This window comes from Rhinolophus hipposideros (assembly GCF_964194185.1).
Source record: "Rhinolophus hipposideros genome assembly, chromosome: 5".
Lineage (NCBI taxonomy): Eukaryota > Metazoa > Chordata > Mammalia > Chiroptera > Rhinolophidae > Rhinolophus > Rhinolophus hipposideros.
The window spans coordinates 62,672,672-62,697,079 of NC_138051.1; the positions used below are offsets into that span (position 1 = coordinate 62,672,672).

At 33.5% G+C, this 24,408-nt stretch overlaps 1 protein-coding gene across 9 annotated transcripts in view; it reads right to left on the minus strand.

The window, feature by feature from the left end:
* DDHD1 (DDHD domain containing 1) overlaps positions 1-24,408 on the minus strand; it is a 68,932-nt gene that overhangs the window by 22,274 nt on the left and 22,250 nt on the right. For 4 of the 9 annotated variants that reach the window (XR_013993295.1, XM_081047628.1, XM_081047633.1 and 1 more), the window contains exons 2-8: positions 22,218-22,391; positions 21,562-21,582; positions 15,251-15,352; positions 13,429-13,557; positions 12,187-12,334; positions 7,599-7,705; positions 1,845-1,951 (exon numbers count right to left, since the gene is read on the minus strand). Coding sequence is in view for 7 of the 9 variants with exons in the window: in XM_081047628.1 (XP_080903754.1) it covers positions 1,845-1,951; positions 7,599-7,705; positions 12,187-12,334; positions 13,429-13,557; positions 15,251-15,352; positions 21,562-21,582; positions 22,218-22,391 (788 nt within the window). In the remaining 2 variants the exon portion in view is untranslated. The remainder of the gene's footprint in view (positions 1-1,844; positions 1,952-7,598; positions 7,706-12,186; positions 12,335-13,428; positions 13,558-15,250; positions 15,353-21,561; positions 21,583-22,217; positions 22,392-24,408) is intronic. The other 5 variants (XR_013993296.1, XM_081047632.1, XM_081047630.1 and 2 more) reach the window with 2 other exon arrangements.

A 24,408-nucleotide genomic window follows, 5' to 3' on the forward strand; every position in this document is an offset into this window, starting at 1 on the left:
ATGGTCTTTGTGTTTTCTTTTCAGAGTCTCTAGACATGGAGGCATTATAATCTTTGCCTATAGCTTACATATACAGGAACATTTGTGGTCAGCACATTATGATTTTGAAAGCCAACTTTTAAAATGGCTTTGCACTATCTAAATGCTTTTATAAATCATCTACTCAGCAGCAAAAGGAGAAATACACGTCTATATTGTATCCAAAAAGTCCACTCTAATTAGGGTTTTTTCCTAATTAGATTTCCCCTTCTCTGATCCAATTATATTCTCCCAGCTAGGATCCCTCTGTGACCAAGTATATTCATTTGGGACATCTGAACCAAGATTAATGATATACCCTCTGATCTTAATTTTATTAGCTCTACAATATTATCTAAAAGTCAGCTAACTTCTTACACAGTAGGCATTAGATGGCTTTGTAAAAGTTTAACTTTCTGATTCTTAACCACTACTCCAAAGTTAAAATTTGTGAAGAAAATCAACCCAAAAGGAATAAAACCAGTTTTAAGAGAAAATTCATACACAAAATATGGCTGAAGAATATAATTAGTCCTTTTTCCTCCCTACTTAAGGAAAGTTTAATAAGAAGAAGTAATTTAGACAGTTTTAGTCATATTAAACAATTTTCTACTAACAATGGTAAGATATTGCCATGACAATTCCCTTTATACTTCATTTTAAAAAGCCATTAAAAATAGAGTTCAGATGTACACAAGATGTAGTTAGTTCTGTCTGGATTTTTCATGTTATTTTATTTAGGGTTGAAGTAAGGACCAAAGGCTCTCTAATGATGTCTTGAAAGTCTGAAATTAGTTCTTTTTTATCAAACTGGTCCTCAGAAAATCTGACCTGAGAAGTACTGATTTATACACAAACCTTTTCCCCTGACCATGGGTTCTTAGTGGTGACTCACACAATGACTAATTAAGATCCTCCCATGAGCACTCAGAATCTCAAGTGAGAAGGGACCTCAGAGATGACCCAATTCAAACCGCTGTGAAAGGAGGAGTCCCTTCAGTGGCATCACTGAAAAGCTGCTCAGCATCTACCCCAGTGTCCGTTCTACAGCGGTCACTTCTATTTAAAAAAACAAAATTCTTTTTCCAGTTTCATTGAGATATAATTGACACAACATTGTACAAGTTTAAGGGATAAAACATAATGATTTGACATATGTACATATTGTAAAATGATTACCAAAATAAGTTTAATTAAAATGCATCAAAATTAACAAAATTTTTCCTTGTGATACTTCTCCTTTTTTAAGGTAGCTTTACCCATAACAAAGTTCTTCATTAGTAAACAAACATGTTCCTTTTCGTATTTTCTATTAATTGATCCTTATTTTACTTCCTAGAGTTAAAAGAAAAAGTATTTTCTTTCTTTTTTTTAATGGTAGCCCTTGAAATACATACAGACAGATATATACTAAATCACAGCTTGAAAAGCTAAGGAAAAGGAATTGTACGGGGAACTTTATATATGTTTGTGTCTTTAATCCTCATGATAACCTTTATCTGGTAGGCGTTTTATGTCCATTTTATAAGTGAGGAAGCTGAGAAAGTGAGAAATTTGATCTAAGGTCACTTAGCTAGTTAAGTGGCAGGTTTTGAATCTGTATCTATTCAACTCCAAAGGCTGAGAGGACACGGAAAAAAGGCTTTCATATGCCTGTCAAGGTTCATTCACTGCCTAGACTAAATCCTAAAGATGACTAAATCCTAAAGAACCCCTCCCTGCTGGCTGTTATTTATCACAACTTCCCTAAGAAAACATATAGTGTTTTAAAAAGAATTTATTCTAGAATATTGCCTAACACCAACCTTGATAATCACGATACTTACTTCATCTCTATAAAGTGGGCTAGTATAATACATTATGTCCATTGCACTGCTGTTCAACATATCCCTTAAACCTCGTACTTTGTCAGGAGTAATGGAGTCAACAGTGTCTACAAATAAAAAACAAACAAAGCTTATAGAAGGTGTCTGTTTTAGGGAAAAAAATAAATTGTGAAAAAAATTACATGCCCTGAAATAACAGCTCTGTAAAGTTGAATTCAAGACTAGCTTTGGATCTAATAAAACTTTCCTTGCTAAATACATAATAAAAAACAGTAACAGACACAAAGGAACAGAAGAAGAAAAGGAACATTAAAGGATGAAGGCCATTATTAAATCTATAAAGCCTGACCATTTTTTGTGTGTACTGGCTGTTACATGACATTCAGGGGCACTCAGAGCAAAACCAAGCCATCTCTATTCCTGGAACAAGTGTAAAGGGACACACACAATCTCCCTCTTTCTGTACCTCCTTTCACTTCTTCTTTGACATATGCACCCTGAGCCTGGCAACACACATGTGGAATGGAATGCCTACGGCCACTGGTGGCAAACCAGCAACAAACTAACAAGGTTTTCTACACTTTATGTGTCTATCTTTAATGAACCAAAGATTATATGGGCAAAAGCCATCAAATTACAAATATGCACCAAGGTAAATTAGCAATAGGCCTTTTCAACAAATAAGAAAAAGTTGGTGTAATTTACTTTTGAAAAGAAACTGTTACATAAACTGCATTGCTGCAAACACGTTCAGCCTTCTGTGATTTACAGCTAACCTATGGAAATTTTACCACGGAAAGATTATTCTATTAAATGCCTAACAAAATGATTACAGATGAAGAAAAATTTGCATTTCTTATAGAAATACAAAGAAGTTCTATGCTTGGATGAATATCATGGTTTGAAAGCACAAGGACGGCAGGAGAAGGCTTATATTTTTAGTGTAGTGCAATTTTTTTATCTTTCAGTTTTCCACTGCATTGGCTGGAATTATTATATTTTTATTTATTCCCCACTTTTATACAATCTAGTAACGACTGGAAGGCAATGATTCAAGCAAAAACCAGAAGTCTTTTCAAAGATTTAAAAGGGAATATTGTCTCTATTCATGGGTAGCACAACATATTTATAGACTGTGTACCCCTGAATGATTACATGCCCCCCACCTGCTAGAAGTAACCACCAATATGAGGTCTGTGTTAATTGTACTCTTGCTTTTCTTTACAGATGTCCTTCATGTCCATACTAATAATTTTAGCCAATTCAATAGTATTTATTATGTGCCAGAAACTAAATATTTTATTTCATTTTCTCTGTTTCTGAACACTATGTAAATTGAGTTATTATCCAGGGTTTGTTTCACCTCCAGTATTATGCTTCTGAGATTCATCCATGTTAATGCATAGAGCTGTAATCTATTCATTTTCACCGCTATACAGTATTCCACTTTATACATATTTCAAAATTTATCCATTTTCCTTTGAAAGACATTTGCATTATTTCTGTTTTTTTGCTAATATAAATGATACTACTACTAAGAGTTGTACATGTTTCCTGGTGCACATGTGTAAGAGTTTCTTTAGGGTATACATACCTAGGAGAGAAACTGTTGTCACAAGACACATGCACATTCGACTTTATAAAACGATGTCAAGCTGTCTTCCAAAGCAAATGCACCAATTTACATTCCCACCAATAGTGTATACGAATCCTCACTGCTACACATCCTCACCAACACTTGGTATTATCACATTCTTAAATTTTTGCTTAACTGATGGTTGTGAATGATATTTTATTATGGTTTTAACTTGCCTCTCCTTGATTACTAGTGAGATGTACATTATATATTATATAAAATATATATTTTAAAGTTTATATATAATATATAAAACACACACATATATACAACACATTCGAGTATAAATATGATATACGTATGAGTGTATATATGTGTATATCTATCATCTCTCTCCATTTTGGTTTCCTATTCTTTATTCTGGATATTAAACCTTTGGTGGTTATATCTGTTGTTCTGTTGCAACATCTTTTCCCAGTTTCTGGTTTGTCTTTTACTCTTTATGATATCTATTGAGAAACAGAAGTTCTTAGTTTTAATCTAATCAAATTTATCCATGTTACTTTACAGTTGTCTTTTTGTGTCTTAAAAAGCTACTCTCGTATATTTTTTCTAACAGTTTTTAAGTCCTGGCTTTCATATATTATATCTTTGATCCACGTGGAATGTGAGGTAGGGATTATTTTTACTTATTCCCCACACAGGATAACCAGTTACCAAGCACCATTTATGGAATAGGTCATCCTTTCACCAATGATCCAAAATGCCAGCTCGTCATGTATCAGGTTTCCAAACTAAGCACAGGCCTGTTTAGGGAGGTACTAGTCCGGTACACTGGCAGTCCGGTACACTGGCCTACGCTTGTGCCAGTCCTAAACTGTCTTAGTTAGGAAAGGTAAACAACAGGTCCGGCTATCTACTAGATCATGACTCCCCTCACCTCTTGTTCTATATCTTGGTTATTTTGTGCCCTTTGCTCTTCTATAATAATTTTAGAATCAGCTCGTCAAATTTCATGAAAAACTCTATTGGGATCTTGATTGGAATTGCATGGAATCTATAAATCAATTTGAGAGAATTAATATCTCTAGGATATTGAATCATCCAATCTAAGAAAATCATCCACATTTATTTAAGTTGTATTTAATATCTTTTAACAGATTTTTTCATTGTTAACACAAATATGCATATTTTATTAATTTCTGGGAACTTTTTATTTTTTATAGTATTTCTAATTGTGCTGATGTATGGAAATGTAATTATTTTTATATACAGATCTTCAATTTCACAACCTTGATAAACTGTCTTATTAGTCCTAGTAATTTTTCTGTAGGTTCCTTTGAATATTCTGTGTAGACAATCCCATGACCTGCAAATAAAAAGATCTTTTCCATTCCTTAAAACTATTTCTTTTTCTTATTGCATTGGCTAAGACTTCAAGAAGAATATTTGTTAAGAGTGGCATCCTTAGCTTTTTCCTGATTTAAAGGAAATGTTTTTAGCCATTTAATACCAATGAACACAATGATGTTTGCTGGAGGTAAATACCTTCTATCATTATTTTTAAATTTACAAACAATAAAATAAACTCTAAGTTTTAATGCATACATGATTTTACACAACTATCTCCATGATCAGGATACAGAACTGTTCTATCACCCTAAAAATCTCCTGCATGCAGCCCTTTTGAATTCAAACCCGTCTTTCCCTAAACCTTGGCAACCACTATCTGTTCTCTGTCCCTATAGTTTTTGCCTTTTCCAATGTCACATAAATGGAAGCATAAATTATGTAGCCTTTGAGAATGGATTTCTGTGAGACTGCAATATAATAAGAAACATGTATTTGGTCTTTGTCCCTGGCTTCTGGCACAAGGTTCCTAAAACGATGTAGTTTTCTGAGTGATAGGGGTGAGAGGTATTTCTTTTATTATTCATAATAAGCCTCTTTCAATCATACCTCAGTTTTACTAATGAAATGTCTCTTGGGAGGATGAAGCTGGTTGCCAGAGGAACCAACCATGTAATTAGAGGGTTTAACTTTCTATGCCATCCCCTGACCACTGGCAAGGGGGAAGAGGGCCTGGATGTTGGGCAAACTGCCAACAGCCAATGATTTAATCAATCATGGCTATATAATGGAACCTGTATAAAAAACCCTAAACAACAAGGTTTGGAGAGCTTTCAGGTTGGTGAATATATAAATGTACTGGAAGGGTGATGTGCTGAGAGGACATGAAATCTCTACACAGCCTTCCTCATACTTTGCTCTATGCAGCTCTTCATCTGACTGTTCATCAGTATTCTTTTTTTTTTTTTTTTGGCTGGGTACAGTGAACTTTATTGATGGTGCATGACAAGGCTGGGCTCCCTTAGCCCCTACCCTTTAGGGGGTCTGGGATGGAGACGAGGTCAGGAGATTCTGTGTGTTGGGGGATCAATTTGGGAAAAGGACTCTACAGTAGTCGAGGGCCTCTCTTCCTCTTGCTGGGGCTGGTGGTCCAGGGGGCTCTTACTCCTTGGAGGCCATGTAGGCCATGAGGTCCACCTCCCTGTTGCTGTAGCCAAATTCATTGTCATACCAGGAAACGAGCTTGACAAAGTGGTCGTTGAGGGCAATGCCAGCCCCAGCATGTATTCTTTTAATACCCTTTAAACCAGTAAATGTAAGTAAATGGTTCCCTGAATTTTGTTAAGTCATTCTAGAAACTCAGGATGGGGGTTATAAGATCCCGCGGCCCCCCCCCCCAAATTTATAGTTGGTCAGTCAGAACTATAGGTGACAATTTGGGACTTGTGACTAGCATCTGAAGTGGGGGAGTCTTGTGGGACTGAGCCCTTAACCTAACAGAACTGGGTTAAATTATAGGACACCCAGCTGGTGTCCACCAAGAACTGGAGAATTGGTTGGTACGAGAAAAATCCCCCCCTCCAATTGGTGTCAGAAGTATTGAGAACAGAGAGAAACTGGTGCTTTCCTATAATTTCTTTCACTCAGCATAGTGCTTTCAAGAAGACTGTATCACAGGAGTATAAACCTAAGAGAAAATTATGAACTCGTGGGTTTTATTAAATGTTAATTCATCCATCTTGTCTACATCCCTGAGCAGCCCAAGAAATTTATCTGGGCGAATGGGGAAGATAGTGTTTTTACACTAGAACTTTACAGATGAGCTGCTGCAGAGTCTTCTTTGGTCACTAGCATTTTGTTTTGTTTTGTTTTTCAAACTGTACAACTTTTGGTTTATAAACTACAACTACCATTCCTGAGTCTGAAACAGAATCAGACTTGGAAATCATCCAAGGACACAGTTTAGCAATGTGATGAATAAGGGCTCTGGCATCATATGGGCCTAGACTCTACCTGCTATTCTTAGTAAATTCACCTTTTACTGAGTTTCAGTTTCCTTAACAGTAAAATAGAGAAAATTGAGTTTTGTGGGAAAGTTAAATGAGATAGGCCATGTAAAATGAACTGCAGAGTGCCAGGCACATAGCAAAGGCTCCACAAATGGCCACTGCTGTTATATCTACTACAACTCTCTCATTTTCCAGATTATGTAAATAACCTAAACATTCTATTTTTATGGTTTTAATATTGAAAGGATACAACTTTGTGTAAAAAAAATGCCTATTCTGGCTAACAGCTCTTTAAGGAAGGATATGAAAGTGATTTTATTTAAACACATATATTGTACAATTTCTCTATATTAGATTATAAATCACAAGCCCAGGGAATGCAGTAAGAACAACAAAAAAATAAAACTTGGTATTTTATCTTCCAAATATGGAGAGGAAAATTATTAGGAAGAAAATATAAGTTCATAAGAAATTGTGACAACAGTGCTTTAAAAGTATCGACAAGTTGCTTTTTTTGTCAAAAACTAAAAAAACCCATTTTATTCCCTCCCACATGCCCTGTATTCCCACATGCCCTGTACTCCCATCTGCTTATCCATAGAGGGCATGCGTGAAAACCGTTATCATCTGTGAAATCTATATGGTGGTTCAAAATGACATAAATTGATATAATTATTTTAAAAATCAATGGATTTTTAAAAGTAATCTAGAACAAAGAGCACATATACCTCAATACAACTAAATTAATGACACTTTGTTCCCAATGAACATCACTTTCTTGCCATTGGCTCAATCACTTAATTTTTAAACAAAATGTACCTCCATCTAGAGTAAGTTTTGACCGCCACTCAACAGGCAGAAATTCAACATGTGTTGCATGGTTAGAAAAATGCCTTTCTTCTATTTTTCTAGCAGCCTCTCTCATCCTAAAAAAAAATAATAAAAACAAAACGTTATCAGAGTAACTTCACACATGTATTTATATGGTATAACATTTCTTTAATTATAACACTTCCACTTGCTTATAACTTCATCCAATTAAGTTTCAGTTAACATTACACTATGCAATAATGTGCAATACTAGGATACCTTCATTTCAAAGCACATTTGGTCCCTGCCAAATGGTCCTTCATAATTGATCCTGTCCAAAATATCCACACTTAAGAAAATGCTGCTAGGTTTAAATAGCCATAACTTTTATTTATACTTTTGGTTTATAGGATTAACATGTAAAAGATACTATCATGTTTTATTGGTCTAGTGATTGTATTGTGGCTGTATTGCCAATAATAACCCTTCTTGCCTCAGTAGCCTAGCTGGTCATGGCACACAGGGTTAGGTAGATGGGTAGGCGTGGACCAAAAATCTCCACGGACATTTTGGACAGGACCAAATGTCTGTTAATCTCATGGATACCACCACCACAATCAAGATACAGGGTAATTCTAGCATCCCCCAAAACTCCATCATGCTGTCCCTTTATAGTAGCACTCCTCCCCAATAATACTTCAACGCAAATTACAGACCTCAAATTATTTCATCTGTACATTAGTATATATTTTAAAATGTAAGGAAAACATAACCTATTCAGTACTATTATACCAAAAAAGTTAATAATTCTTTTATTTTGTCAAATATGTAGTTCAGTGGTCCCTTTTCCCCAGTTAGACTGTAAATGTTAGTTTATAATATTAAAAATATTTTTTTACACTGGTTTGAATTGAGCTCCAAATATAGTCCACACATTGTTAATTGGTAGATGCATCTCTTAAGTGTCTTTAATCTATAGGTTCCTCTTTCCTTTTGTTTTATAATTCTTTTTTCATCCTGTAATTGTTAATGACTTCCTCCCAATGGTGGTATTTAACATGTTCTTTGTCCCCTATTTCCTGCAATCTGGTAGTGAGACATAGGGCGTTTGATCAGATTCAAGTTCTACTGTTTTGGTAAGACTACTATATCCGGTCTTCTCTTTTTGGTGATGCTAGCAGTTATGAGGATCATTGATTAGATCCATTAGCTATCATGGTTGCAAAAAGGTGCTTCTTAAATGCTATCACTCCTTTTACTTCTAGAAAGAGAAACTTTCTTATATCAGATATTTGCCTGCTTTGTGGTACAACCAAACAGTTTCTGAGAAAAGGCAAGATAAATGGTTAATTCTTCCCTTTTATTAACAATTTTCAAAATACTGAGAAGGTAGGCTTTGTATTTTTTTTGACATCATTACTAACTCATAGATTTTAAAATATATGAAGTATTTAAACCCACTGTAATTATTATCCTTACTGACGCTCAAATTGTCTTCTTTTGGAGGTCAATCAGTCTCTTTAAGTCGACTTCTGTGTCCTTTTGACACAACCTCATTAGTTGTTTCTTTTTAAACAATTCGTGGCTTTTAGCATATTCAAAGAGCTGTACAACCATCACCACTATCTAATTGCAGAACACTTTCATCAGCCCCAAAAGATACACCATACACATAGGAGTCGCTTCCCATATTTCTTTCCCCCAGGCCTTGGAAACCATGAATCGCCTTTCTGTCTCTATGGCTCTGCCTATTCTGGACATTTCATGTGAATCATACAGTATGTGTGGCCTTTTGTGTCTGGCTTCTTTCATAGCATAACGTTTCAAGGCTCATCAATGCTGTACCATTAATCAGTACTTCATTGCTTTCTATGGTTGAATAATATTCCATTCTATGAATATACCACTTTTGTTTATCCATTCATCAGCTGATGGACATGAGGAGTATTTCCATTTTGGGGGCTATTAAGAATAATGGTAATATGAATATTCTTTAATACATTTTTGTGTAGATGTATGTTTTCAATTCTCTTGGATATAGACCTAGGAGTGGAACTGCTATGCTTAATATGATTTTAATGTACATTTTATAAGCATGGTTGAGCATTTCCTTTTCTGGGAACTGGCTGTTCATATCTTTAGCCCATTTTTCTACAAGACAATCAGACATTTTTTCCTTTATTTTTAGAAGTTCTTTATATATTACGGATATTATCAGTTTACCTGTGATATAAGTTGCACACGTTTTCTTTCAATTTATCTTTAGTTTTTTCACCATATGGTTTTTTGAGATGATATAATATTTATCAATATTTTTCCTTATTGCTTCTGGATCAAGTCATACTCAGGACAGTTTTCTCTATTCTTAAGGGTGTAGAAGAATTCAAACTCCCCTCAACCCTACCTTTTAAATCCATAATACTTGTATGGTTTCACTTATGTTTAAATGTGATCCAATTGAAATTTATCTTAGCGTGAGAAATGGACCCAATTTTATTTCTATCCATATGGTTATCGAGTTATCTCAACACTATTTGTTAAAGAGCCTATTTTTCTGGGGCCGGCCCGGTGGCTCAGGCGGTTAGAGCTCCATGTTCCTAACTCCGAAGGCTGCTGGTTCGATTCCCACATGGGCCAGTGGGCTCTCAACCATAAGGTTGCCAGTTCAACTGCTCAAGTCCCACAAGGGATGGTGGGCTCCGCCCCCTGCAACTAAGACTGAACACGGCACCTTGAGCTGAGCTGCCGCTGAGCTCCCCAAAGGCTCAGTTGGTTGGAGCGCGTCCTCTCAACCACAAGATTGCCAGTTCGATTCCTCGACTCCTGCAAGAGATGGTGGGCAGCGCCCCCTTCAACTAAAATTGAACACGGCACCTTGAGCTGAGATGCCGCTGAGCTCCCGGATGGCTCAGTTGGTTGGAGTGCATCCTCTCAACCACAAGATTGCCGGTTTGACTCCCGCAAGGGATGGTGGGCTGCGCCCCCTGCAACTAGAAAAACGGCAACTGGACCTAGAACTGAGCTGCGCTCTCCACAACTAAGACTGAAAGGACAACAACTTGAAGTTGAACGGCACCCTCCACAACTAAGATTGAAAGGACAACAACTTGACTTGGAAAAAAAAAAAGGCCTGGAAGTACACACTGTTCCCCAATAAAGTCCTGTTTCCCTTCCCCAACAAAATCTTAACAATAAAAAAAAAGCCTATCTTTCTCTATTTCTAGTATATTTTAAAAGGCATTACTTACAATATAATACAGTTGTCCCTTGAATCATGTGGGTTTGAACTGCTAGGGTACTTACATGTGGACTTTTTTTCAACTGACTACAGTTCAGTTGATCTGTATAGTTCAAATGTGTTGTTCAAGGGTCAATAACTGGCAGTTGGAAATCTTTGTATGTGAAGGGCCTATAGCAGTTACCGTGTTTCCCAACCTAGCAGGACAATTAGCTCTAATGTGTCTTTTGAAGCAAAAATTAATGTAAGACCCATATGGGCTAGGTCTTATTTTCGGGGAAATAGGGTATATGTGGATTTAACTATGAGGGAGGTCAGGGTCCCTCCATGTTGCTCAAGGGTCAACTGTAATAATCTGATTGTATTAGGTTGGTGCAAAAGTAACTGCAGTTTAAAGGGTTAAAAATAATTGCAAAAACTGCAATTACTTTTGTACCAACCTAATATATCCCCAAAGTTGCCATTTAAAAAAGTCTACATACATTCTAGGTTGCCAAAAAAGTAAATCTGCTTCCCTTATCATCACTGAAAATAAAGATGATAGCTAAAACTTCAGACCCAGAGGCAGAACCTGTCTTAATATCCACAGAATCTAGAAGTTTTTTTTGTTCCAGCAGATACTCAGTAATGTTTACAGATACATTCTATAAGTGTCTGTGTCATCTTTTCAAATGTTCAGTTTTAACAAGTATGAATATATACAAGAAAAAAAGTATTTTAAGATTTCTAATATTTCATTCAGTTATTCATTTTTGATGGTTACACATTTCTTATATATTTCATTATCATGTAATAATTAGGAAACAGTATGTGTGTTGGCATCTGAATTTTGCAAAAAAAAAAAAAAAGGTTCATTTTAGACTAGTGGCTCTCAACCATAGGCAATTTTTCCCTCTAGGAGATACTTGCAGTGTTTGGAGATATTCTTTTGGTTGTCACAACTAAAGGTTCTATTTGCATCTAGTGGGTAGAGGTTCTGGATGCTGCTAAATATCTTATAATGCAGAGGCCAGCCACCCATAACAAAGAATTATCCGGTCAAAAATGTCAATAGTGATGAGGCTGAGGAACCCATTTTGAGTTACAAACTCAGAAACACTACATCTGCTTAAAATACTGTCCTTTTCTACAGTAAACTTATACAATCCTACCCCCCAAGGATCACTATCATAGTTCTCAAATGGGCACATATGTAGATACTGGTTAGGCAAGGAGGTATGTCTACTAAATCACTTGGTTGTAATTATCTGGAGTGACTCTAAAAAAAAGGAAGAAAAGAAAAGATGGAAGAAAATAGTGATGAATGGAATTTGGATTTTACACTGCATGGAGAATGTATTTATTCATGAAAACACTCACATGGCCGTATTTTTGATAATTCTTCCTTGGTCCATCTTCTGCCCAATGCCATGCACAACAAATACAATATGGGTAGTCTGTGATGGCTTGTCTTCTAACGTGGCTTCTTCTACATAACCTCTATGAAGTCTGGTCCCACTACTTGATGCTGTAGAAAAATTATGATTCTAAATTCACTATTTATTCTGGAAACAGTGTTTTCACAATATATTGAAAGAAATAAAGAAGAAAAGGAAATAGTAAAAGAAAATTTTACTGGGTTAGGAAGGGATAAATTTGTCAGATGATGTTTATTGATTGGCTCTGATATAAAGTGCTAAATTGGACATGACACCAAACCATAAAGAAAAAGAAAAGGAAGAACAAATTGAATGCATACAAATGTTAAACTTCTCTATGTACATATAAAAAAAAACAAATCAAAAAACCATGAGGCAAAAATAAAAGATGACAAACTGGGGAAAATTTTGCAAAATATGATGCATAGTAAGTTAATTACCTGAGTATACAAAGAGAGCTTACTAATCAAAAAGTGAAAAGACAATGACTCAAATAGCAAACTGGGCTAAAGATATAAGGTAATTCACAAAACAAATACAACTGACTAATGAACATATAAAAAGAAATTCAAGCATATCTGTTATCAAAGAAAATAAAGCAGTAAAAAGGGTTATATCAGAGTTGACAAAAAAATTTTTTTTAATTTAGTTTTTGGTAATGATCTTACATCTTCCCCAGGTATTATTCCTTCTTTTTTTTCTTTTAGTCAAACATGTTTAAAGAGCTGTCTATTAACCCTGCCTCCATTTCTTAACATTGTACTTAAGCTTCAATCCATGCCCATGTGGTTTCTGCCTCACCAGTCTATCTAAGTCACCAATGACTTCCATTTCACTAGGTCCAATGGAAAGTTTTCAGTTTTCCTCCTTGATACCAAGTTTCAATTGCCATGTTTTATTTTCACATGACTTCCTTGAGTTTGATGGCTTTTATGCTTTTAGAAGTATAAAAGATACTCATTAATCTTGTCAAATCATTCTAAATATATAATTATTCACTGATGAATACATGTCAACTCAATCACCTTAACAAAAGTTTCATTTAATAGGGCAGTAACTGCCATTAAATATAATACATATTTAAAATATAGTAAAAATAGAATTTCAATAGTCTATTTTGAACACGAGAGAAAAATTCAGATTCCTCAAATTTTGACAAACTATAGTAACATTTAACAATTACCTTTAGAAAATCCCAGTTTTTGGGTAACTGTTCTTGCAATTTTAGATGTCGTTGCATCACTATAAAGATATACTTCATCCACACTGTGCCAGTCCACATGGTTTCGACTCAACTTGAAACTATGGACAGCTGTTGCAGAAAGGAAAAGGTAATTTTAAGGTCTCCAAGATAAACTTCTTTGTGTGAAAAATTATAATACACAGATTTTTGAATCAATATTTGAACCCAGTTCAATAGAAAAAAAGCTATGTCATTGAAACACATTGATGTGAAGCAAGTAATGGATAGGGATTTTATTTTTATAAATGATTAACCATGATATAGGTAATGGTAATTTGTTAGAACAATATGGAATAACTGGCTTAGCTACCATAATTTTAACCTCTAATACATAGTTAATATAAGATATTTTTGAAATGAGTATTAAAGCCAATTATCACTGGATATTGCTCACAATAACAGAAATCCAAAGTTGAAAAATATTTTAATTTTTTTCTACTTTTTTTCTTTAAAGAAATTTTTTTCTACTATGATGTTCAAGTCAGCATGACTACTGCATTTCTGTAACTGAGGTATACTTGGTGAAAATGAGCTCTAAAAAAAAAAAAATCAAACCTATATATGCTCGAGGAATACATAAGCTCTGTGAGGCGGGGACTATGTCTTGGTCATTTTGAATCACTAGCGCCAGTGTCCTAGTACAGGGTGACACGCACCACAAATGTTTGTGGAAGCAATGGATCAAGAAAATTGTCATAACATGTCCACCAACTCATAATTTGATAATTCGTGTATAATGAAGAACTTAAACTTTTCCTCTATCTTTGGCATAGAGGTAAGAAAAATTCACATACCCGTCTTTAGAAAAACCCAGATACCTTGAAATCATTATGCCTGATTTAATTTCTTTAAATCCTCTTTAAGCAAAATATTATCTCCCATTATATATAAAGACACAGAGGTAGAGAGAGAGAGATTAAGTGACTTGCCACAAAGCTAGTTACTGGCGGAGTCTATCTTCTGATTTGAAGATGGTTTGAAAATAATCTCAAGCTAAACATGAAAGGATTACAGACTTGGTCAAGATCTAAGACCCTAAGACATTTTTATGAAAACCTATTTCCTCAGAAAAGTAAATCCTTTCCAGGAAAATGTACTTCTTAGTTAGGTTAAAAATGTAATTTCAAAAAGTTATGAAAAAACAATTTATATTTTACTTACCTGCCAGGATACATTACTAACACTGAACACAAGACCAAGATGCAATTAACATAACAGTATCTTCCCTTCCAAAGAAAACATATAAATTCAGTTCTTTAAACTAAAAGAATTTCTCATAAATTAAAAAAGAAAAAATCTTTTGCTTAAGCTTAACAATTATTTACTTTTCTAATTCTATGTCCAATCCCAGTCACTATTTTAAGCCTTTTATATGTAATGTTTCTAAATCACTGTTTTGTTAAAACAGTTTTAAGCAATATACAGTTAAAACACTGAAACTACAAGATCAAAATATTAAGAGAACAGTGTTAGACCAACAAAATTTCATTCCTCCTTAAAATAATCCAAGTACTGTCTTAAAGTAAAACATCTTAATACTGGCAAACATCTCATTACTGGACTATACACATCATTTACAAATATTTATATCACTTACAATTAAGGAACACTAAACAAAATAGCACAATGGATATGTTCCTATGCTTTACACACTAATACTAATAATATCTATGCTTTAAATACAACTGAATGCTCTAAATACAACTAAATACTATAAGCCAGGAATACAACTACACGGAGAAGTAAACTACGATTACTGTACCTTGGGAACGCTTTCGTTTAAGACCTGCCGCATCTGTACTCTCCTTATATCCTCTCCATTTGAACAGAGAAGGGAGGGAGAAGGGAGGGAGGTGGTAGACAACTAAGAAAGCAAAAACACTGAGCTTCAAAGTAAATTTTAAATGAGGTTTGCTACTTTGCCTTTCTGTTGTATTAACTCTAAAAAATGAGTTGTATTTGACAAAACAGTTTAATGTTTATCAAATATATGGCTCTACTTTTACTGAAAAAAGGCAAATGATATCTAAATTTATCAGTTAAAGACAACTGTGCAATCACGTTTTAAATGTCTTTGCATAGATAGAATTAAAAAATAGAACATGGTATTTTTGTATGCACATGGGATTTATAAACCCCATCTTTATAATACTAAGGTTATTTACTCTCACCAAATTTGTGACTATGACATAGCCAACAGCTGATGTACAAAGAGAATGCAATAAATAACATTTTAAGTATCCAATGCAGCTTCCATGAGAAGATACCACAGTATACATTCCACTAGATGCTTTCCATTACTGAAGTATACTGGAACCTCTCCACAGAAACAAAACAACCTTTCACAACTGGCTTCAAGTTGTTAGTAGACTTAAAAATGAAACTTTAAAATCAAATTGGAAGCTATGCTTTTAACTGATTTATTAATGATAAAATAATGATTAGTGACAGAATGAAAAAAGGGTCATTAATAAAAACATACGCTGTGATACCTCTTAAGCATGAAACAGACAACATAGAGTAAAGCTGGACATAGAGTTGATATTTGGCAAATCAGTAGATAACCTTAAGTCAACATTTCCCCTGTCAAATATTGCTAGTTATTTACCAATTAATTTCTTTATATTTTAAGTAAGCAATTATTTTAAAACCCAGTTGAACCTGAACCTTACAATCAGTTTAACAGTTCCGTTAGTGAACAACAGAACCTCCAAGATTTAATTCACATTTATGTTCTCATACATTTTTCATCCTCACTCCCTTCTACATTAATGTGACATTCAAAGGTTAAATACTGCTCAAGTATAAAAATATTTAATCCCTGTTGTATAGTACTAGACATAAAAATCTGTTGTATATACAGATGACACGTATTTAAAGATTTGTGAAATAAAGGTAACGGAGATGCTTACAAGGCACTTAATAACTACATATGCTTATATGTAATTCGATGGCTACAAAAAACTATTATAGACTAGGATTAAAAGCTGCGTTGTATCATCAGGATTATACCAACATTTCATTGTCACAAGGGGTGGAAAATGACAACTGAAACAATTTTCTTCACTGAAAATGTTTCTTCGTTCATGTGCCTTCTGGTCAGTTACTGAGGAATAAATGGACCACTTGCAGTAAACATTTTTAAACAAAATTTAATTAGGAAAAAGATAACATATCCAAGAAGCTCAAACTGGCATAAATTTGAGACTTTACTCCAAGAAACAAAACCTAGATTTTCTAAATGTACTAGTAAAACTAACATGAATTAATTCCGTATTTGCTAAAAGAGAACTAATGTAAAACACACGGACCATCTGACCAGACTTTAAAATTATGCAAATGTTTTGAGAAAGCTAGTGAAGCTACAAAAATGACTTCCCTTTTTAAAGGAATAGTATAATTTAGGGATTTTTTAAAAAAACAAACACCTCAATATACTAAAAACAGAGTATGTTTATTTGAACCATTTTCACAAAATTATAGATATAGTTCTTTACCTTCTCTTCAAATTTAATTATTGTTTTCACTTGAAAGTCATCTGCTCTATTTGTTACAACATCCTGTTAGCATACGTAAAGAATTTAAATTTTTTTCCAAACCCAAACACAGAATTAGGTGTACCACCCTAAGTGTAGTAGAGATAGAAAGGGCTTAACTGTCAGTGCAAACAGGGATCACTGTTAAAAGAAATTCAAGTCCCAGAAAGCATTCCTTTTGTTTTTCTAAGATGACATTTTAGTTAGGAGTTCTTATGTAGTGTTAGCAAAAGTATGCATAAACTCAAAATACAACTGAAAATGTTAACTTATTAGATGCTAACATTTAATACAATTTTTTATATATTAGTCTTACATAGCAATGAAAAACATGTAACGTATTAAAATATAGTATGTCCAGTAAGTTTCCTTATTATAACTCATCTCTTAAAGAAATTTTCTTCAATCTGTAATTCTGAAAGCAACAGAGTATCAAAAAAGGGGGTTGCTGATAACACACTAATCCCTAGAATGGAACAACTCAGTACTTTTTCCCTTTATAAAATATCTGGCAACTTGGATAACCTCAACTTCAGGAGAAGAAGGCTCGCACATCTCAAATCTGCCAGTCACAATGAGAAAACTGGCAATCTTCTTGGATCTCAGAGAAATTGAGATAAATTTATATAAAAATTAAATAATAACTAAAAGCTAAAAAATGGCAATCCTCTAACTTTCCTCCTCTCTCTCTCCTGTCCCAGTCTTTCTGACTTTTGAAATTCTATACTGAGTTTGGGATATCCTTATCCAGCAACAGTGACAGGAATACACACTTTATATGCCAAATTGCTAAATGCTGTAAATCATTGCAGATCTACCAACACCTGTGAGGTCATAGCACTCCAAATCAGCTAGAACAGTAAAAAGTCAAATTTTAACTTTCAACCCATCTGTGAGATTACATTGATAATGTGATCCTTGTAGGCAGCATAGAATCAGGTCCTACATTCCTAGCAAATCTGTCAATCTCTGCCTTTTAATAGGAATGTTAGTTCACTTTAATATATTTACTATAGTTATTGATATGGATGGATTTAGGTCTACCATTTCCCATTTATTTTCTCTTTGTCACATCTATTATTTTGTTTCTTGTTTCTTCTTCCCTGGTTTCTTTTGGATTAAATATTTTTTACTATTTTATTTTAATTCCTCTACTGTCCTTTTTCTAAAAAAAAAAAGAACACTTTTTATTATGAAATAAATTTAGACTTACAGAAAAGTTGCAAAAATAGTATAAAGAATTATCATATACCCTTCAATCAGCTTCCTCTAATGTTAATCAGCTTCCTGTACTATAGCATAACTATAGTACAATTGTCAAAACTAAGAAATTAACATTGGTACGATACTATCAACTAAAATAGAGACTTTTTATTCAGATTTCTCTAGTTATCTTACTAATGTCCTTTTTTTGTTCTAGGATCCAATCCAGGGTACCATGGTGCATTTTGTTGTCATGTTTCCTTACCCTCCTCTAAACTGTGAGAAAGTTCCCAGTCTTTCATGATCTTGACACTTAAAAAAAATTCAGCTTTATTAAGGTGTAACTGACAAATAAAATGATAAGTTATTTAAAGTTTATATCATAGTGATGATATACATCGTGAAAGGATTCCCCCTATTAACAATGACCTTGACACTTTGAAGAGTACTGGTCCATTATTTTGTAGAATGTCCCTCAATTTGAGTTTATCTGATGTTTTCTCACAATTGGATTGAGACTATACATTTTTTTGGCCAGAGTGAGGTGCAGGCTAACTTTTAGTTTAACTGTTTTTTAAAACTAACTCCTGCTTGGATTACTTATAAAATGAATGAAACACTAATCTAGTACTAGTGTTTACAAAATTACTTATTTGAAGGCCTGATTTTATTTGTAGGATTCATCCCCAGTGAAACTTCTTCATTTATTAGGCTATTAGATAAATGTCTCCTAGCTTAGGAGGTGGGGTAGTTAAGAGAATTAATTTTTATTTTAACTCTCAGAGAAAATGAAATTTAAAGTCCCAAATTTTATTGATTGCTAAAAAACTTATGTTAAACTTTTATCAATCTATTGCATTCAATCCTTACTTTGTATTAATAAAGGAAAGTTAATAAAGAGAAAATATATATATATATCCAATTTACTGTGGCAACAGCTACCCTAACCAAAATACAGATAATGCTAAAATTAGCATTTTATTTTAATGTCCTTCAAGGCAAGAACTCTGTTTCTCCAGAACACTTAATAAGAGTTCCTAAATATTTTTAAGTGTTTTTAATTATTAAATGGGATTTTCTAGAAAATCTCACCTGAATAACTCCACTATACTGCACTCACCAACTCTCTTTATTCCAAATCTCTCTTCAGAATGTGTAATTTTCACTGTCTGCTGTGTTATCTTGTAGTTACTCTTTGTAACAGTTCTCATCTGTAGGCTCTGTCTTCCCCAATAGGTTTAAAAATCCTTAAGGGTGGAAACCTTGTCTATTTCTTTCACAAAAGTGCCTGCAGTATAGTACTAGCTGCACATGAAAGCATTCAAAATCTCCTGACAATATGAAGAGTCAAAGTTTTATCATATATACATGAGAAAATTTAGGTGGAAAAGGTATTTTTTCCCCCTCAAATTAATGAAATATGAAATTTCAGAAGTTTGGAGGTAAGAAGCCAAATAATCAAAAGATATTTTTTATCTTTGCAGTTGTGGTAAATTTGAGTTACTTTTCCAATGATGGTAGCTTTTGGACAACATTCTTTCCTTAACACCAGTGATAATTTTCAAATGTACTATCTACCAAATTTCCCATAATCTTCAAAGTCAAATGTCATATCTTAACACATAAATGTATGTTTTATATAATACTGAATAACAAATAAAATGGTTGGAAATTTATGACAACAGTATACATACTGAATTGAACTTATAATCTTTGTTAATAATAAAACATGCTGATGCTTTACCTATATACCATAGTATATTTTTTAAAATAAATTTTTCTTCCAATGAACCTCAAAGATTCATCAGTTTGAAAGATTACAAGGCAAAAGTGTTTTAACAGTTTAACAATTTTATGTTATTACTAACTAGAATTTTACCACTCAGGGTATATCCTTAAGGCTAGCAAAAAATATTATAATATTCTAGATTGATATCCTAGAAGCGACACACACACTTAAAGACATAATAAAAATGTACTCACACAAATAAACCATGTTCTTTATCAGATTTATGTAATTTAAATGACTGGCTCATAAAATTAGGGCACTTTGAAGAAAACTCAAGTGTCCTACCACATTTAACATTTTAGTAAGGAGTAGAAGAGGGCATATGAAATTCCAGTAATAGAAACAAGATTGTAATAGAAACAAGATTCCAAATAGGTGGGATCTAGAGATGAAACAGAGCTGATGATTAACTTCCACAGGATGAATTAGCAAGTGGAAAAAATATTTTGAATAGACTATGAGAAGGAGGAACAATCTACTTATATTTTTATTATTCATACTCATCCTCTCACTCCTCCTAGGTCTTGGTTCCCCGCCCATGTATTAATAGTAAATAATTGGGTGGGTAAACTGGGTTTGTTATTTAAGGTGAAACACCATTTTTGAGGTAAGACTTAAGGAGAATTTATTGAAAGGAAAAAGCCCAGAATTCAGCCTTCTCCAATAGCAGTGAAATTATGATAAAAAGTTAAGTCCTTCGAATACTATGACGTGCAGGCACTTGTGTTCATTTTGGTAGTGGTGATGAGAGGTTACAAAATACTTCAGGCACTAATAAAAGATCACGGATATATAAAATGTACTAGTTGTGCCATAACTAAGTCTCGTCTCTATGGCAGTCTGCAGGACTGTAGATACAGCTGTGTTCTGCGGACACTGGACTGCTCTTTACATACTGATACGTAAAAACCTTGAGCTTGGATTTTACACTGAAATAAGGACATATTTGACTACACATTAGAAAAATGAGATATTTAAAATTCCTAGAGCATGGTATCTGGCACATTATAGCCAATTATTATTGTATACGTTTGTTAGCTTTAGTTGCCAATTTATTCAGAAGCCACAATGCTCCTCAGATACATAGACTTTTAACCAACTATATACAAAAGATATTTTAATTTGGTACAGGCTAAACTATACAGTTTCCTTGTGTGTGTGTGCACGCATGTGTGTTCAGAGAGAAATAAAAGAGAATAAAGAATAGGAGAAAAGACTTGGCATGTTACTAACAATAAGAAAAAAAAGACAATTTAAAGCTTATTGTTTTGCCATTATGTTATATAAACAATTACTTCCAACCAAATAACTGATTTCTTCCAAGCTGCATTCTGTGAATTACTTGATCAATATTGAGTTTTTCTGCGTTAGAAATGGAGGTGGAAGTGGGGATGTGGGGGAGGGGGAAATCAATTAATTCACTAGATTTACTAGGGCTTGTCAAGAAACCTCCCAAATAAAGGCAAGCATGGATGAAGAAACGCTTTTAGAAAAAAAATTTAGAGAAATCTACAAATTCTAATCCACCTGTACTGTTATACTCACCAGAATAGTTGATCCCACTGCCTGCAGTAAATGGAACAATAGAAGTATTTTTAACTTTACCACACATTTTAAATTTTACTCAAGATCAGACACATAACAAAACATAGTAATCTTGGCTATTACATAAATATTTTAAACTACTGCAAACATATTCAAATGCTAAATAAGAAAACATAAGTAGTGGATTGTGTAAAATTAAAAGTTGATACGGTTCTCAATATAGGACATCTAAGAGATATACTTACACAAAGTAAAATGAAGTGTTGTTTTTAAATTTCAGTAAAAGAACCAATCTTAAAATATTACAAAAGTACTCTTTTGATATAATGACAAGGGATTTTTTTGTAAGTTCAATTTTCTTTGATAACTAAAAACTACTGAAAAGGACAAATTCAGAGAGCGCATTATTTGTCATTTATAGTAAATCATGTTAGTGTCATGCCATTGAACATGCATATTAAGTAAAATGAAAACTGAGGTAATTCAGAAATTCATAGAAATTTTAAATTTTAAAATAATTATCAAATGTTTAAAATAATGAGGAATTTTATAAATTCTAACACTTAAATTACTACGTCAAACTTAGGAACCACTCTAAACTTTATCAACAACTTACTTCATTTACATAACATATTAAATGTATTAATTGAGCTTACCTTCTTTTCCATCTATGGATTTTGATACTTCAATATCAAAACTTTCCTGTATCTGCTGACCTCTAAAACACCTGAGATGTTCTTGCTCAATTAAATTACTTTCTTCTTCTTCTAGAGGCTGCCAAGTACCATCAATAAACCACTGTCCACGCATTACTGGTATTTTATCGGCCTCTAAAAAGAGAAATCATACAATTATACATTTTAGGATCCAACCTCCCAGAAAGAGACACAGTAACTTTGCTACTACTGTGGCAAAAACATACTTTCATGTCTCAATAGACTCATTTAAAGTTTTAAATTTCAGATTTAAGCCACAGGATAGAATTTTTTTCAGCATATGATTTTACTTGTATTAAATATTACACATAATTATTTTGGCATTATAAAGGTAGATGAACAGTTAGCTATATAACCGAGGCTTTGGATAACCAAAATTAGTAGGGTAAGGGGGTTAAGACAAGTTTCACGCAAGACTGTTGATAGTTCCAATGTCTTAGAAAATATTAATGTAAACACCCTGAAGTAGTTTAGTAACAGAGTGTGGTAGTAGGGTGTTGCACTTTTCAGGGATGTCTTTCAGGAATAGGCTCCTAATTAGTATACAGGAATAACTAACCATTTAATTAGAGTAAATACCTCACCCGTACTAGAAAAACAATGAGAAAAATGTTATTGAATGACTAAATATTTCTTTGATTAAACACTGTTCCTATAAGCCTAAGAATTTTAGTTGCTATCTATCTATCTAAAAAACTGTCAGCTATCTTGAATCCTTTAAAAATATTAAATAAAGCAAAAATAAAATGGAAATAACAAGTTCCTAAAAGTAAAAAGCAAAATGAAAACAAATGAACTTAATTATGTAGAGAGTTGGTTTAAACACATATAGAGATATTACTTCAAGTAGATTTAAAACACGGTAATTTGTACATACATATTAGAATATATCCTAGGGAGAAAAAAATTGCAAACATAGATTCAACCTTTTGCAGTAACTACACTGTTATAAGTGCTACTAAATGTAATAAATATTCGTAGCACAATTTTGAAACTGTAGGTTAAGGTGATTATAATCATTTTGTTAATACCATTAAGGACCTAGATATTTAGCACAAGAAAAGGAGATACAAATATAAAAATCAAAGAAATAAAAACTTTAATTTTAAATTTTAATTAGAAATGTCAGCATGAACTAATAATGATGCATTTTCTCTTTCAAAAATGTCCTAAGTTCTGTGTACTAATAAGGCATAGAAACAAAGACAAACCCAGTATAAGTTAGCACTCCAAACATAAAGATGGTGATCTCTATTATTTCCTACTAAAAGAACCAAGAGTTCTTGAAACAGGAAATTTACTAGAAGGTCCTGAAACATTTTGTTGCACCAGTCTTCTGCTGAGATGTGGTCAAAATCTATTATGTATTTCCATTACTTCTTGCATTATCCTATACTGTTGACTCTTGAACAACATGCGTTTGACTGCATGGGTCCACTTACAGGCAGATTTTTTCCAATAAATACTGCAAATGTATTTTCCTTGTGATTTTCTTAACATTTTCTTTTCTCTAGCTGACTTTATTGTAAGAATACAGTATATAATACACATGACACAAAATATGTGTTAACTGACTTTATGTTATCCATAAGGCTTCTGGTCAACAGTAGGCTCTTACTAAATTTAGGGGGAGTTAAAGTTATACACGCATTTTCGACTGTGCAGGAGGTTGACATCCCTAACCCCGAAGTGGTTCAAGGGTCAACTGCATTTTGCTATAGCAATTCTGCTATATTTAGATGTTTGGTACTGCTATATTTGGTACTTAGGTATTCAAAAATAATACAACTTCATTGTGAATTATGGCTTTTAACATTAAAAAGTATACTTTGCTGTGTTCAATGATTTTTTGCCTAGGTTCTTCTTTGTCTATTAAGATTACAACCCCTGCTTTCTTATAGTTTCCGTTTGATGTTTTTGACTATCCCTTTACTTTTAACCTTTAGAATTACTGTGTTTTATATGTGTCTATCGTATACAAGGTCTGATAATTAAGTTCATAAACTCATCCTAGAAAAAGTGCTACATACTTCATTGCTGAATATCACCACGGTCACCTTCGAAGTACTCCCCTTGGGAAGCAATGTACCGATGCCAGCGCCCAGTCTACCCTTCAAAGCAATTTCGGAAC